Below are 17771 nucleotides of genomic sequence, written 5' to 3' on the forward strand. Positions count from 1 at the left end.
ACTTGTACAAAAAGTCACCTAGTAGGGGCAAATGCCATTTTGCCCTGGAATTGTACATAAGCTACCACCAAAGAGAGAGGATGGCCTAGTAGTCGGTGCTCTCTCCTACAAGATGAGACAGACCACTTCAATTCCCTGCACTACCACAAACTTTCTGTGTGACCTTGGCCAAGTCACTTAGCCTCTCTGTGGCTCAGTTCCCCATCTGTAAAATGGGGATAATAATTTTTCTCTACCTCCTAGGGGTACTATTAAAAGATTATGAAGCACTCTGAGATCTACTGAGAGATAACAAACAGGAGCAGCAACCAGGGGAGTTTTGTGAGGAGCGACGACGAGATCCTTGGTGTGAGTTTGAATGTTAGCTTATTTGTTGCGTGCTTGCTTGCCCTGTGCCTGCTTGACTGAAGATTGTAGTGTTGTCTGTTGGTGGGGCTGGGTACTAGGCAAGACTCGGAGCTTCCTAACAAGGCAGTAGCCATCCATCCATTAATCTCTAATGCCTTTAGGATCCCTTGACAAGAGGCCATGGTTAACACAGGGAAAACAGGGGCTTAAAAAGCCAGCTCTTAAACAACCAGAGGAGCTAGTGAACAGGTGAGTTTTATGGGGGAGTTTAAAGGAGTGGGAGACCCACATACACCTAAAAAACACACACTAAACTTAGGCCAATAAACAACACAACCCCCAAAAAATAAACAAAAAACCCTGCAAGAGTCAAAATAATGCAGGCAGAAGTCTAGCAGCAGAGTGGGGACTATCCGGTTTATTGCAATGAATGCAGCACATACGATTAGTTTCACACATACAGAATGGGAAGAGACTGTCTAGGAAGGAGTACGGCAGAAAGGGATCTAGGGGTTATAGTGGACCACAAGCTAAATATGAGTCAACAGTGTGATGCTGTTGCAAAAAAAGCAAACATGATTCTGGGATGTATTAACAGGTGTGTTGTGAACAAGACACGAGAAGTCATTCTTCTGCTCTACTCTGCTCTGGTTAGGCCTCAGCTGGAGTATTGTGTCCAGTTCTGGGCACCGCATTTTAAAAAAGATGTGGAGAAATTGGAAAGGGTCCAGAGAAGAGCAACAAGAACGATTAAAGGTCTTGAGAACATGACCTATGAAGGAAGGCTGAAAGAATTGGGTTTGTTTAGTTTGGAAAAGAGAAGACTGAGAGGGGACAGGATAGCAGTTTTCATGTATTTAAAAGGGTGTCATAAGGAGGAGGGAGAAAACTTGTTCACCTTAGCCTCTAAGGATAGAACAAGAAGCAATGGGTTTAAACTGCAGCAAGGGAGGTCTAGGTTGGACATTAGGAAAAAGTTCCTAACGGTCAGGGTGGTTAAACACTGGAATAATTTGCCTAGGGAGGTTGTGGAATCTCCATCTCTGGAGATATTTAGGAGTAGGTTAGATAAATGTCTATCAGGGATGGTCTAGACAGTATTTGGTCCTGCCATGCGGGCAGGGGACTGGACTCGATGACCTCTCGAGGTCCCTTCCAGTCCTAGAATCTATGAATCTATGATTACCTGCCTTGTGGACAGGTGGCATATGTCTGCATTCAGTGGCCCTCAAAGACCACGTACGGGCTCTTGAGAGTGGCTGAACTGGAGGAACTAATGGAGAGAGAGAAGTACATAGATGACATTTCCATGGACACATCAAAGAGGTTCCATACCCAGTCTGACAGCCTCTGTGCTGTTGAGAAGGATGAAACTCTCGAAGGAGAACATAAAGATGGAGCAGAGGGAAATGATCCCATAGTTGGGACCCTCCTTCCAAATGATGTCATGGTATCGTCTCTCACTGAGGATACCCCTCCAGGGGAAGGGACCTCAGTTATTAGGAAGAGCAAGGTAATAGTAATGGGGGATTCGATTATTAGAAAGAAAGATAGTTGGATTTGTTACAACCGGGAGAAATGCAAGAACTGCCTGTCAGATGCAATGGTTGTGGATCTCATGAGACATCTAGACAGACTTATGTGCAGTTCTGGGAAGGAGCACTGTAGCTACACAGAGACATGGGGAAAGATAGAGAGATCCTGGAGGCCAATTTAGGCTCCCAGATAAGAGATTAAAATCCAGGACCTCCACGGTAGCATTCTCTGAAATGTTTCCAGTTCCATATGCAGGGCCAGTTGGACAGGCAGAACTGCAGGGTATCAATGCGTGGATGAGATGATGGTGTTTGGAGGAGGGATTTAGGTTTATGAGGAACTGGGGAACCTTTTGTGAAAGGAGGAGCCTATACAGGAAAGATGGGCTCCAACTAAACCAAAATGGAACCAGATTGTTAGCATGTAAAATTAAAAAGGTCACAGAAGTTTTTAAACTAAGGGCTAGAGGAAAGTCGACAGGTACAGAGGAGCACACGGTTCGGACAGACATCACTTAGGCAAGGATTTATTAAAGGGGATGCTCTATATCCTAGTAAACAGGAGAGGATAGAAGCTGATAAAGTACAGGTAGGAACTGTAGAGAAACAGTCAAATGAAAGAGTCCTATTCAATATTGACAAATTTTTAAGTGTTTGTATTCCAGTGCTTGAAGTCTAAATATTAAGATGGGTGAACTTGAGTGCCTGGTATTAAATGAGGATATTGATATAACAGGCATCACAGAAACTTGGTGGAATGATGATAATCAATAGGGCCCAGTAATAAACAGGGTAAAACATATACAGAAATGACAAAGTAGGTCGTGCTGGTGGGGGAGTGGCACTACATGTGAAAGAAAGCATAGAGTCAAATACAGTAAAAATCTTAAATGAATCAAACTGTATCACAGGATCTCCATGACTAGAAATTGCATGCTTGAATAAGCGACAAAGGGTCCTGTGGCACCTTATAGACTAACAGAAGTATTGGAGCATAAGCTTTTGTGGGTGAATACCCACTTAGTCAGAAGCATGTGGTGGAAATTTCCAGAGGGAGGTATAAATATGCAGACAAGAATCAGTCTAGAGATAACGAGGTTAGTTCAATCAGAGAGGATGAGGCCCTCTTCTAGCAGTTGAGGTGTGAACACCAAGGGATGAGAAACGGCTTTTGTAGTTGGCTAGTTCTGTTAGTCTATAAGGTGCCACCGGACCCTTAGTCGCTTTTTACAGATCCAGACTAACACAGCTACCCCTCTGATGCTTGAATAATACTTGATTGGCACAGTATAGCAGTAGGAATATATTACTGAGCTCCTGACCAAGGATGGTGACAGTGACTATGAAATGCTCAAGGAGATTAGAGAGTCTACAGAAACAGAAAACCCAATATTAATGGGGAATTTCAACTCTGCCCAGATTGACTGGGTGCATTGCCAGAAGTTGCGACTGGATGACAGAGGGAGGAACACTTGATAAATTGCCCTGTTCTGGTCATTCGCTCTGAAGCATCCAGCACTGGCCACTGTCAGAAGACAGGATACTGGTCTAGATGGACCACTGTTCTGGACAGTATGGGAGACTAGTAACAGCCTCCAGCGCCTTTAATTTGTAGGTTGTTGGTTCAATTCCAGGCCAGTTCCACAGCAACTGAAAGCCTGTTTAACAGCCTGAGTGCAATGAATAGGCAGTTTCTATAGTCTATCAACCAGATTTAAAAACAAGTCTTAATCAGTTAGGCTAACCCATCAGCTAGAAAAATGTCATTGCTATCACGTTAGGCACATATCGGGTGGTCCTCACCAGAGTGGATGTAGATGCTAGAAATGGTGCAGTTTGTCTCTGTCACGTAATGTTTAAATGTTGTCAGGAATTCTATCTGAAAGAATTGTAAAAATCACAAAAAAGGACCATAACTCGAAGAAACAGTCTAATTTTGACCGAAATTGGTAGAAAGCTTCTAAATACAACTCATAATGCAAAATATGTGTCATTATTTGTAGAGTGGACGGATTTGAGAAAAAGTCCAAAGACTCCTGCACCAGCAACTGCTGTTAACATGGTGTACGCCACAATGAAATATTTTCAAGATACGTGTCACTCTCTGGGCCAAGACTGGACCTGTGACGCATATGATGAAGGAATCTACTGCAAAGCACAGTTGATTAAATGGCGGAATCACAATGAATTTGACAATGATCACCTTGAGATGGAAGGCATGCATCATGCAAAGAATTTCATAGGTCATACAGGCAGTGTGATGCAGGAAAGTGAGTTTCAAGACACCCATGTGGAAGTCAGCATCCATGATGCTTCAGTCATCAGCCATGCTTTAAGAGGAGAAGCATATAACCATGGTGTTAGAATCCACAAACTTATGAGTGAGGCAATGAGTTGCTTGAAATGGATGGAACTTAGTGAGTCCATGAACAACGATGTTCTCCCAAAAGATGCAAAGAGATGCATCTTAGAGAAAGCTTGAACATGAACTAAAGCATTTGAAGAGGTGGAGAAGGCACATATAGGAACCAGAGTGGAAGCACAGAATGATCTTTCAGACCTCATGAACCATCATTCCACCAACTCATGGACGCTTATGTTACCCAAGGAACAAACTGTTTAGATATATTTCTGTCCTGGAAAAACTATATAGCAGATTTCTCCCTCCATTTCATAGCAGCAAAAATAAAAAATAAGTCCATGGAGCTTGAGACATTTGCAGAGATGATTCCACTTAATATCCAGTGTGGTCATATGAACTGGGCTAGATGGGATTGTGTAAAATGTAACAGAAACCAGACTTCTGGCAGAGGAGATGTATCATGCCCTGGTTAATAGTCAAGAAGCAGTATACTGGACTGCCAGAGCTTTCAGAGGTGTATGGTATGATATGGCCATAGAGCAGTCTCTCAACAAGGACCGTGGAAAGCATCAGCATCTTTGCACAAAGGATAAGGCTCTGACCAGGGAATACCTGACTGCACATTTTAAGGCAGCTGTAACAACTATGGCCAAACAAATGGGTGGAATACAACCTTCAGCAACAGAGCTCCACAAAGAAGCTGCCCCAAAGTGCCTGGCTGCAAATGAAACTGTTGGCCAAGATATTATAAAAGCCGTGACTGAAAGAATGACAAATCCGTGTTGCACTGAACCTGGAAGAAGCCCAGACAATAGAAAGCCGCTTGTGAACATTGCAACATTTTCTGTGGCCCACACCTGAAACTGCACGAAGTTTGTTGTGATAAGAGAGAATGGCACACAAGGAATGAAGCAGCTTGTAACCAATAGGCTGCAAAGGGGTGAGGAAGGCCTCTTTGATCCCATGAAAAGGCATCATCTCAAACCGTTTGGTAAACTCAACAAAAACAGATGAACAAAAGAAGATGCAGACAGCACAATCAATAACTATTGATAGTCAGCAAGCTGACAGGTATTGCCCAGTTCAGAGATGTTGATATCCAGGATTTGATGAAGTATGTCCTGGCACCTGTCCCACTTTCCCTCTTCAACTTGGAGGATCTCTAAGAAAGACCCAAAAGAGCAACACATTGTCTTGGCTGGAGAAAAATCTGTCAATGGTTGAGCTAGCCAACGTTAGCTATTATTGACCTCCTGATCCTTCTGCAGATGGTGTGCACTGATACTGCCAAGTGCAAAACTTTTGGCGAGCTGCTTGATCAGCTGCTAAACATTATCCCTAGACTAACATGTCAATTCACTGCTGCTGTTGGTGACAACTATGCAGATGAAGACTCAATCAAATCTGGTGAGCAAGCCTATGGGAGGAATGTCCAAATGCAGGAAGTTTGAAACCCCACTGTGTTAACACCATTACCAAAGCAACGCTTGAAGAGCTCATCACATTCAAAGAACAAATCTAACATTGCAAACTTCCTCCTCAGTGACTGGATCGTGAAGTGTGAATAGAGTTTGTTGCCTGATGCTGAAGCATACCTGGCTGGTGGGTTTCACGACCTCTCACGAGCAGTGAAAGTAGTGCCAGGCCACCATTCTGCAATACCAGAACTTGAGGCAGATCACGAGGAAGCAGATTCGTGCATGGTTTTTGCACGTTGCTGATGCAAAGCAAACACTTGGAGTAAACAGGGTGCTAATGCAGAGCTTGGACTCAGAGGTTGCATCTACGTGCCCAAGACATTGCTCTGTTCTTGGGGTAGATGAATTCTATTTCAAAACTGAAGTTGGCCCAAAGAAGAGATTCGTTCCCATGCACAGCGTAGCTAGGGAATGGGGAACAGACATGTGTCTTGTGTCACCATTCATGCTGTCAATGGATTTGACTGTACTTCAGCTTTCAGTGACATGGGAAAAAGAAATGGCTGAAGCCAGCAGCTGAGCCCCCGGAGAAGCGGGTGGCGAAGGAATTTAGAGCTCCTCTCTCTCCCCCCGCCAACCCCAACCCACCCTGAACAGCGGGAATGTGTGGGAAGGAACGCTCCAGAATTTTTTTTAATAATAATGGAGATATCCTATCTCCTAGAACTGGAAGGGACCTTGAAAGATTATGGAGTCCAGCCCCCTGCCTTCACTAGCAGGACCAACTACTGATTTTGCTCCAGATCCCTAAGTGGCCCCCTCAAGGATTGAACTCACAACCCTGGGTTTAGCAGGCCAATGCTCAAACCACTGAGCTATCCCTCCCCCCCCCTCACACCCCCATTTGGACATCCCAACCCTCAGTCTCGGGGCTCTGTGTCTATGGCAGGCATTGAGACTGCTTGTTCCCAGTCCCCCACTTGGTCTTGGGTGCGAGGCTGCGGCCCGCGCTGATGGGGTCTATTCTGCATCCCCCCACCCTGTGCTTGTGGCATTTCCCTTCTCAGCTCTCTTACTGTTAGTGATGTGTTTGTGGTATGAACCAAGCACATCCACCCTCAACAATCCCTCTCCTCTGGCCTCAGGGCTAATATGTTAGTGGCATGCCCATTCTCAGCTCCCTTTCGGCCACAGTGCTCTTCGCAACGTCTCTCCCACTGGATCTCCCGCTGCATTGCGGACTGTTACGCTCTCTCTGGCATTCCCCCACCACGACACCGGGGGTCATGGCCCACTCCACGAGGGCTCATGCCGCCACGGCAGCTTTCCTTGCTGACATGCCAGATCATTGGGCAGGACATTGGCCGGGTGGCCACTTGGTCCTCTGTCCATACTTTTACAACCCATTGTGCCCTCGCCCCTGCGGCGGATGTGGCTGTTGGCTATGCCGTCCTTCAGACTGTGACTTCTGGAGAGCCCTCGTGCCCACCTCCACACTGTGTACTGCTCGGCACTCTCCCACGTCTGGAATCCACATAGGGACCAGCACTCAAAGAAGAGGAGAAGGTTACTTACTGTAACTGGAGGTTTCTTTGAGATGTGTGGTCCCTATCTGAATCCCAATCCTCCATCCCCTCTGTTCCGGGCTCTGCTCCTGCCTGGTAAGAGGGAACTGGAGTGGCATCGACCCTCATGTCCTCTTAAAGCCTCGGACACACCACCCGGTGGGCACATGACGTACGTGTGGGTCAATGAACACCACTATGAATAGTTGTGGCTCTGAGGCACGGCGAGAATGCTCAAATACATTTGTTAATCTCTAAGGTGCAACTCCTGTTCTTTTTGCGGATACTGACTAACAAGGCTGCTACTCTGAAACCCCACATTTGGAATCCACATAGGGATCATCACTTGAAGAAGAACCTCGGACCATTACTTTGAATTCATGGCATGGACCGAGCTGACCTAACCAGAGAGTTAATGAAGAACCAACGAGCAGCTGAATCAAATAGTCCTTACTCTGTAGCACTAGCAAGGGCAGTAACTGAAGACCAACCCAACTGCAGCTTTTTCAAAAAGTCAACAGTAGTATCTTTTCTATATTGTGGTAAGAAGCTAGTATCTAGATAACACGCACTAAGAGTTGTTTGCCAAGAAGAACAAAACAAGTGAGAAACCCTTCAGGCTGCACAATTATGTGCAAATCATCAGCTATACATATGGACTCGTGCAACAGTTCAGTATCTTCAAGTGTCCCCTGTCAAAACCAGATGGGTGACAGACAGCACGGGACATCTTGTTCCTCAAATCATGGTCCTCCACCTGCGCCAAAAGTCATCCTCGCCTTTGGGCAGCATTGCTGAGGAGATGGAAATGCCGCAGGGAAGATTTGATGTGATCCTATGCAGGCAACTGTGACAGTGATGAATATAGGAATACATCAGACACAGGTTGTGAGGGGCAATAGAAAGATTTCAACTATCAGAGTATTTTTTTAAGTAAATTATAGCTCAAAGTGGTGTGGGATTAAACATTTAGTAACTCATAGTTAGTTATATGTAGGGATTACATCAGAGTACATTATTCACACAGTATATTCATGCAAAACATTCTACAGATCTTCTGCTAAGAATCATTACTGTAATATAAATAGAACAGGAGTACTTGTGGCACCTTAGAGACTAACACATTTATTAGAGCATAAGCTTTCGTGGGCTACAGCCCATATGCATCCAAAGAAGTGGGCTGTAGCCCACGAAAGCTTATGCTCTAATAAATTTGTTAGTCTCTAAGATGCCACAAGTACTCCTGTTCTTTTTGTGGATACAGACTAACACGGCTGCTACTCTGAAACCTATAATATAAATAGTTTACATTTATTGTCATTGTATTCAGTGATACTAAGAAGATAATTACAGTTATACCATGTGTGCATTAGACATAGTTTTGATGTTGTCTGCTCGGCCTGAGGCATGTTTTATAATTAGGAGGTAGGGGTCTTATTACCTGCATCATTTGATAAAAGCAGCAGACAGATATCAGTCAATTCTACAAATAATGACAAATATTTTGTGACAGAGAAAACCTGACCCACTTCCAGCACCTACATCCGCCCTGGTAATCACCACCAGATATGTACCGAACATGGTAGCAATGAAATTTTTCTACCGGATGGGTTACTCCTTAATGCCCAAAATGGGTCTGGGCTGGTAGACTGCTAGCCCACATCCCAAAAACTACCACCTCTATTGGTTGTCTTTACAATTGTGACCAAGGGTCGAGGGATGTTTTTTGTGGTTAGTGCACATGACTAGGACTCGAAAGAGCCAACTTCAGTTCCTGACTCTGCCACAACCTCCTTGGCCAAGTCTTTTAATCTCTCTATCACTCAGTTCCTGGCCTATAAAGTGGGAATAACACTTCCCTATCTCCCAGGGGCATTCGGAGGATAAATTCAGTCATTAGTTGAGTGCTCAGACATACAGTCTCATCATTGTGTGAATTTATTCTCTCATTTCTAGGTAATCTCTCTCGGTCTCAAATGAGGCCTGATGCTGCTTGTGCTGTCCCAGTTCTGTGGCTAAAAGAGAACCCCCTCAATCCTTCTGACCAGCTCTGAATTAATTTAACGGGAATCATGGCATCTAAGCACTCATGAATTCTCTCCCTCCGTATTGGAGTTTGCTGCAGTAGGAACTAATTCTTCCAGCACCTTGCCCCCACATGGAAACTGATGTCATTTGTGTATTCGTTTGGTTTTTATTTAGATTGCATCAAATTAAATCCAATCCTTGAGTGCAAAGGGGAAAAAAATCCTCCCACTTCAACGCCCACCCTGGATGATTTAAATGGAAATTAACAAGGCTTTAGTAGCAGAATAAAGGGATGAAACCGGAGATCTCTCCGCTGTTTAACTGTAATTCCACTGAGGGTGGAAAGCAGTGATGTCATTTGCTTGTCCTGCTTAAGCTAATGCCCTTCTTAAGAGCAGCACCGCTCACTTTTTCCTCCCCCATTTGTCCGAGAAGCAGAAGATATGAGCCAATGCCAGCGTTGAATTTGGACCAACGCAGCAATGTGGAGTATAGACATGAGGATGGTGAGAATACTTCTCTCTGTTGTAGCTGCCCCTGGAATATTGTTTATTTCTGGGTGTAGAAGGGAGCCGTACAAAAGAAAGACGGGGGAGTTGGAAGGAGTGAGTTACAAGGAAAGAGCTTTGTGTAATATGACTAAATGATTAAAGGCAGGGCACCTAATAACTGTCTAATGGAGGAAATTACTGAGGGTAATGGGATAAATATTCAGAGAGAGAACATTTGGGCTGAAGATCAGGAAAAACTTCCAGACAGCCTATCAGGCGTCCCATGGGAAGTGATACAGAGCCAGTTGTTTGGGACATTTAAACCCCAACCTGGACAATACTAGAAAAATGTCCTTCAGCGAACAATCCCGGCTTGGCAGGGAGACAGGCTGGATGATCTCATAGGACTTTTCCATCTATGAATAACTTACCCTTTTTCCTGGCCTGAGCAATAACATCTGCGGCACTTTTGCTCATCACCTTGGTGACGTACAGAGGGCAGTTGGTCTGGTTGGCGATGGTTATTGCCCGGTTCACTGCTTCGGCCTCCACCTAAAAAATAAAGCCAGCTGTACGTAAGAACAAGCTTGGCTTAGCGTGGCCAGCTCTTCCGACTCACCCAGTTACAACTTTGTTTTCTTAAGAGCAGAGGGTGCGGGGGACTCAAAGGAGTGGGTTTGGTGGCTTTAAGCCATTTAGATTCCAGGTGCTGTCAGGACTGGATTGGATTGCCATAAACTGGGGCAGCCTCGAGAGCTGCTCCAATTTAGAGCCTCCATGCACACAGGCTGCTCTGCAGCATCTAAAATCCCCATCGCTGGTCCAGTCCCGCTCCCAGCTTCTTCCTACCCTGCCCCCGCCGCTGGGGGTTTTCCTCAGTTCCTCCCCAGGTTGGATCCAGGGTTTACAGCTTTCACAGCGCTCTGATCCCTTTACTTGATTCACAGAAGCTGGAACCGCAATGACAATTTCACCCACAGGATTTTTCTGTACAAGGACAGATCACATGCCTAATATTATCGTTATTGGTTCAGTGTGCTCAGCACTGCACCGAGATGGTCCCTGCCTTGAGCACTTTACGATCTAACATCACGTCCTTCTATCCTTCCTCTGGAAATACCTGAGGCGTTGGAGAAAAGCATGTTTCCCCATAGATGATCCACCAGTCATTAAGTGCTGTACATGGGAGAAAATTCCTTCCTGACCCTTGCAGGCAATACACCCTGACGCATGAGAATCGATTGCCCTTATTATGCATTACTACACATTTTAGTCAGTTTCTTTATTCAATCATAGGCATACCAGTGAAATTCACCCTTGTGCAGAGGGCCAACACAATGCCAATGCATCACTTAAGCCCTAAAATTTCATCCAATAGGAAAAAGGACACCCAACAAAATAAACAGCAACCCATCCCCTTAATGCCCACACCGGGGAAAGGGACTGGCCTTGAACACTGCAGGCTCTGGTAAGCCGGTGGGAGAAGTCAATTCTAGAGCTGACAGCCCTGCCACCAGATAGTTACATCTTGCAGGAATTAGGCCTGTTAGATGTTGAGCCCCTTCAATTCAATGGAAACTTCAGCTCCACTGCCCCTTTCAGGATCAGGCCCTTCACTAAAGCTTTGTTGTTATTGGGCTTGCAAGGGAGCAGCACATGGCCAAGGCACCATTAACTGCATTAAAACAGCTGACCTCAAGTGAAAAGGTGGCTCTCTATGACTTGGGCTGATTCTCATTTTAGGCAGCAGCATCACATGCAATGTATCCTGATTACGCTGAAGGAAGAACGAGCGTCTGTGCATCTAATTCAAACTGCAGGAGGGAGATGTAACAAACAAGCCAAATAAGGGAACGGCCCCATCCATTACATCAGAGTCTGATTCCTGCTCAGGGTGCACTGCGAAAGACTGAGCTAATCCTCCATGATGCTGGGCATCCTCTTTTCTGTTTGAAGTCAACGGGACTGGAGGGTGCTCAGCAGTTTGAGCCCAAGTGTCATGCAGTTTTCCTCCAATGCCACCATCTGTTATTGTTTTCCTTATGCAATCAGGAAAATATGTCAAGGAATACCAGGGTGGATGGGAAATTTGGATGCAGATGTTTGCGCACAGCATCCAGGAAACAGTCCCCATCCCGAGAGCCAACAATAGGGGAAAAAAGGAGAGGATTTGTGTTCCACTCCGCCGGGCATTGTTCCTCTCAACCCGCAACAGCATTTGAAACTGAAAGATTTATGGCTGGCACTAAAATGCCTTTGGATGCTGCTTGACTGAACAAAGTTGACAGGAAGTAAATAAAAAAGGGGGGAGCTGTGAAAATGATCTCACCCACTGGGCTTTCAGCAGCACCACATCTGGCACCTTTAGCAAAGCCCTGAGACTTTGGAGGAACAATCAGAATCTCCTTGTACAGAAAGGACGGCCCTCACAGAGCCAATATTCCATGGTGCAAGGTCCAGCCCAGAGATACTGAAAGCTCAGAGAAGTACAATTCAGCGGGAACAGAATTTAGGACCAAATCCTGTGTTGTTACTTAGGCAACAATTTTCAAAAGGACCTTAAGGGATTTAGCTATCCACCTCCCACCGAATGTCAGTGTGACGTGGGCACCTAATCCCAGCGCAATCAATAGGAGAGGAAGGATGGTCCAATGATTAGGACACCAGCCTAAGTCCCAACTCCACCACAAACTTCCTGTGTGATCTTGGTCAAGTCACTTGGTCTCTCTATGCCTTAGTTTCCCATGTGTAAACAGGAACCTTAGCACTTCCCTATCTCACAAGAATATAAATACCTCAGATAGATAGAACTTTGTCCCTATGTACAAATTCCCACTGACTTCTAAAGAAGTTTTGCCCAAACAAGGACCAAGTAAACAATGAACAACAACTTGAAGGTTTGGAGCACAGAGAACTCAGCTAAAGTGAAAATCCAATGCAGAATCAGATCCAGAAACCTTTATTCAGACAAATCTCCTGAGTTAATGGGAATTTGCTGAGGTTTAAAATATGCAAGAAACCCAGGATTTGGCCTAAGTAAAATCAGAATAAGGGCTTCAAAATCAGGGCCAGAAGGAAAGATCTGAATAGTTTCACTTTGCAAGCTGCAGATAGCAATTCCAGTTATAGCTCAGCTTTTAATGAAAATGAGCATGTTCCAGGAGGGAAGAGGTTCCAGTATATAGAGGATTCCTTGGGGACTACCGTGACATTTTGAGGAAGCACAATCCAGTGGCTGAACCAGAGAGTGATGAGTCACGTAATCTGAGTCCTCCATCATCTACAGCCCCCGCTGTGTGACCTTGGGCAAGGATCTCAGGCCAATGAGTGTCCCCTAATCTGGGCCTCCCAGTTTGAGGCACCACAGGCCTGATTTTCAGAGTTGCTGAGCATCCACGACTCTCATTGACTTGAGAAGTCGTCATGGGCTTGCAGTGCTTCTGCTAATGAGGCCAGGGCATTTCAAGTTGGCTACCTAACGTTAGGCTCCAAATTTCAAAAATGCTCACTTTCTGCTTCCCAGTTACCAAGGGTACGTCTACACTACCCACCGGATCGGCGGGTAGTGATCGATCTATCGGGGATTGATTTATCACATCTACACTAGACGTGATAAAATCAATCCTTGATCGCTCTGCCGTAGACTCCGGAACTCCACCGCGGCGAGAGGTGGAAGCGGAGTCGACGGGGGAGAGGCAGCGGTCGACTCGCTGCCATCCTCACGGCCAGGTAAATCGACCTAAGATACGCTGACTTCGGCTACGCTATTCACGTAGCTGAAGTTGCGTATCTTAGGTCGACCCTCCCCCCTCCTTCCCCCCCCAGTGTAGACCTAGCCCAAGGCTGTAAGATGGGGCTAATGATACTTATAAGGGTCTTCAGCTTGAGGTCTCTGGACATCTGACATGACAGAAATATCTTTGTCATAAGCGCTACAGTAATTCAAATAAAATATAATGGTCATCATCATTATCTAGTATTTATTGCACGGACAGAACAAGCAAACACGAATTTCCAGCCGCAATATCCTCTCTTCCCTTCCTCCCATCTGTCTGTGAAGCCAATATTTCCTAGGGCACACGATGTGAACCATATTCATGGCCACATTAATCGAGGCATGAGGCAATATATGACATGACCCAGAATAGGTGGAATTAAGTGAAAATGTGTAACGTCCTCACCTCTTCAGGTCTACTCAGTACATGCCCTTCAGGGCCTGTGATTCCCAGGTCCAGGATCCTTTGCTGCTCCTAAGGCAGGAAAAAACAAGAAGATGGCTCAAAACAATGTCATTTCTAATTCCAGGAGCTGGAGAGATTTGGAAGAGATGTAAAACTGAGATCCCTGTCATCTGTGCTCTCTAGATATCCCACGGTACTTTCACAAAGGCAGGAGTAGTAGAACCAGTGTTCAAACTAACTCGCAGTGTCTGGGTAATTACCAGAGCTCTTCAAATCCTTGCCATTTCATTCGCAGTGTTGTCATGCCAACCTTTCCTCTGATTTCACTTCACAGCCCTGCAAGTTGCAGGTTTGAAAGAACAAAAGAAACTTCCCCCAAAACTATCAGGCTACACACTGAAAACCTATGCAACTCCAAGTTGCGTGATCTAGGCATGACGTGTAAAATAAGTGTGACCTCAGCCTCAGGACCCAATTATTTATTTATTTATTTATTATATTTCTATTGCAATAGTCCCTAGAGGCCAACCAAGTCCAAGTCCTGTTGTGCTAGGTGCTGTACAAAACGTATAGTAAATGTTTCTTCACTTCCTGTCCTAAAGTGCTGTGTAACATTAATATACACAGTGGCCACCTTCCATCCCAGAGATGGCTGCATTTCAGTGATGGGTGAAGAGATTTATGTATAGTTTGCAACTGTTATGGAATAAAACCCTCTATCTCTATATATCTATATAGATATATAGAGTGAGGGATAGCTCAGTGGTTTGAGCATTGGCCTGCTAAACCCAGGGTTGAGAGTTCAATCCTTGAGGGGGCCACTTAGGGATCTGGGGCAAAATCAGTACTTGGTCCTGCTAGTGAAGGCAGGGGGCTGGACTCGATGACCTTTCAAGGTCCCTTCCAGTTCTAGGAGATAGGATATCTCCATTAAAAAAAAAAATATATATATATATATATATATATATATACACACACACACACACACACACACACACACACACACACACACACACACACACACACACACACACACATATATAAACCTGAGGCATTGTTGTTCTCTTACTGTGAGCTACAGGGGCTGTAATCTTGAAGTACAGCTCTGCTTTCTATATGGAAATGTCTATGCTACTTGATACAGTGCCTTGACTTGTCTTAGTGATTTCCTACTGTGGGTTTTAAGAGAGGGATTTGGAGTCTGAACACCTGACAGCATAATGCCGCTAAAATTCCACAGAGCAAACAGATAAGATACCTCAGCAATGATGTCACCGTTCTCAGCATGAACTTGAGCTATGGCACCTATATCACGGATTACGCTCAGGACCTCATATATCTAGGAGAAAGACAGGACACCATTTGATATATACCTTTTGGTTTTACAAATACTCCAGTAGCTTAAATGTCCTTTAGCTTAAACTGTTATGTAAAACCGAAACAAAAGAAAAGAGACTGAGACAGACAAGCTCTCTTTAGCTTGCCATAAAAGATAAGGCAGTAGACTGGGACTCCGAGTTGGGTTCAGTTCCTGCCTTGGCCATTGATTTGCTGAGGAGCCCTGGGCAACTCACTTCACCTCTCTGTGCCTCAGTTTCCCCATCTGTAAAATGGGGATAACAATAACGGCCTCCTTTCTAAAGCACTTTGAGACTCACAGATGAGCAGCACAATATAAGAGGTAGCATTATTAATTATTATTATTATAATGGAGCATAAAACAGGAATTGGTAGGTTCTCCAGGGCATCATCAGTAGAAGTTCTAAGGGCCCAAATTTTCAAAAGTGGCTTCTTCAATGCCTCACGTCATGGGTGCCCAACTTGCAAAGCACTGGCCCTGATTCTCAAAGCTGATCAGCGCCCACAACTCCCACTGCATTGATGGGAGTTGCTGGAGCTCTGCCCCTCTGACAATGAGGTGCATTGGGTCTCACGCTGAGCATCCAAAGATGGGGCTCACAAAATCCGTGACCACTTTTGAAAATTTTGACCATGTTCTTAGATAAAAGAGACCAATTTTTCTGTCGCCTCTTACTCAATTCAAAGCAAACTTCCGACACTGAGGAAAATCTCCATCACATCACGTTTGGAAGTAAAACCTTCTGCAGTTTGTACATCCCAACAATGAAACATAGCCAATGACTGACGAGTGCAGATAGAATTGCCACAGGGAATTTTTTCTTAAGGTCCTGGTGATTCCAATAGTAAAACCAAGAAGTGCTTTCCCAGTTAAAATCAGACACTAGGTCCCAGAATAGCGTGTGTAACACATGCTAACCAGTGTGTCTCCTTCTAATGGCTAGACCACATAGAGAGGTTTATGAGTCTGGTCCTGCCTCCAAATTAAAGGGCCTGGGATAAAATCGTGGCCTCGCTGAAATCAATGCGCATTTTGCCATTGACTTCAATGGAGAGAGACTTTCAGCGCTGCTCTTTGACCTCCATCAGGAGAAGCTCTTGCTTTTAGATCCAGAGGCCTCCGGTTCAATCCCGGCTGACGGCACAACCTGAGTCATTGATACAGGCATAGAACATAGATTCATAGAGTTTAAGGCCAGAAAGGACCATTAGACCATCCAGTCTGACCTCCTGTGTAGCACAGACCATTAAATGTCATCCAGTTATTCCTCTATTGAGCCCAAAAACTTGTGTGTGGCTAAAGCATCACTTGTGAATGTAAAGCCCTCCTACCTGAGAATCTGTTAGCTGGAAGTGATCTTTGAAGGCCATGTAAACCAGGAAGGAATTCACACCTAGCAGAGACAAAACAAAGAAAATGTACAAGTAATAGGCATAGATAAAGTCTACCTTGAAGTTACAAGTGAGCCAGCCACAAGTTACATAAACAAAGTGATCCATACAGAAGTTAAATTAATAGATGGGCTGTCTGGCCAGACAGCCCAAGAGCCTGATTCTCCTGCCACTCATGTTGGTGTAAATCAGGAGGCACTTCAGTGAAGCTAATGGGAATACATGGGTGTGAGTGAGAAGAGACTCAAGTACAAGGTTCTTAGAGCTAAAACGGACTATACGGTTTGGAAACGGCAGAATAAGACAGTCCTGGCCCTGTAAAATTCCACCTGTCTTAAGTAAGGAGGACTCTCCCCTTCCTGCCGGAGTGGACCAGATGCACCATTGAAACAAGTATAGACATTGGCTGGCTTTAAGAAACTTTTAACCTCTTCCCATCAAAATGAACTGATTTTGCATCCGTTCAATGGAAAGGTCTGCTATGGATGGCCCAATCCTTCTTGGCTCTGAGGGCCAGATCCTCAGCTGGAGTAAATCAAGGTACTGCCAATCAAATCAATGGAGCTATGCTAATTTACACCACCTGAGGATCTGACCTTTTGTGCCTCCTGGGAAGTGCGCAGCATCCTCAGCTCCCATGAAAATGCAACATCAGGTTAAGGTGCTCAGCCCCTGGCCGTACCAGCCCCTTAGACTGTGCGCTATGCATGACAATGGACCTACCCCCACTGGAGTCAATGTGAGTTTCTCACTGACTGCACTGGGAGCAGAATCGATCCCACAGTTTAGAATGTACTGAAATACACCAGAGTATGACCGGACAACTGACGAGCCTGAAGATGCTCCTGGAAATAAGATGTGGACCGCTCTGGGCTCCCCCAGAGAGCAGAAATAATAAAGAAATAAATTCAATCTGCTGTGAAACAACACAACACTTAATAAATCACAATTAAAGTCCACCATCTTCTTAGCCATGTGGCATTTAATAACTCCACTGAGTTGAGAATGATGGAACCCACCCTGTGGCAGAGAGGAGAGCTAAGCCTTTAAGGCTCCACTCAACACCAAAAAGGAATAAATCTTTTGGATTCA

General features: G+C 45.0%; 1 protein-coding gene across 9 annotated transcripts in view; it reads right to left on the reverse strand.

The window, feature by feature from the left end:
- Nucleotides 1–17771, reverse strand: part of DPYSL2 (dihydropyrimidinase like 2) — a 97026-nt gene that overhangs the window by 20400 nt on the left and 58855 nt on the right. For all 9 annotated transcript variants that reach the window (XM_065584469.1, XM_065584466.1, XM_065584468.1 and 6 more), the window contains 4 exons: nucleotides 16620–16681; nucleotides 15187–15267; nucleotides 13929–13997; nucleotides 10179–10299 (listed from right to left, as the gene is read on the reverse strand). In XM_065584469.1, coding sequence (XP_065440541.1) covers nucleotides 10179–10299; nucleotides 13929–13997; nucleotides 15187–15267; nucleotides 16620–16681 — 333 coding nt within the window. The remainder of the gene's footprint in view (nucleotides 1–10178; nucleotides 10300–13928; nucleotides 13998–15186; nucleotides 15268–16619; nucleotides 16682–17771) is intronic.

This window comes from Chrysemys picta, chromosome 2, assembly GCF_011386835.1.
Source record: "Chrysemys picta bellii isolate R12L10 chromosome 2, ASM1138683v2, whole genome shotgun sequence".
NCBI classification, from domain to species: Eukaryota; Metazoa; Chordata; order Testudines; family Emydidae; genus Chrysemys; species Chrysemys picta.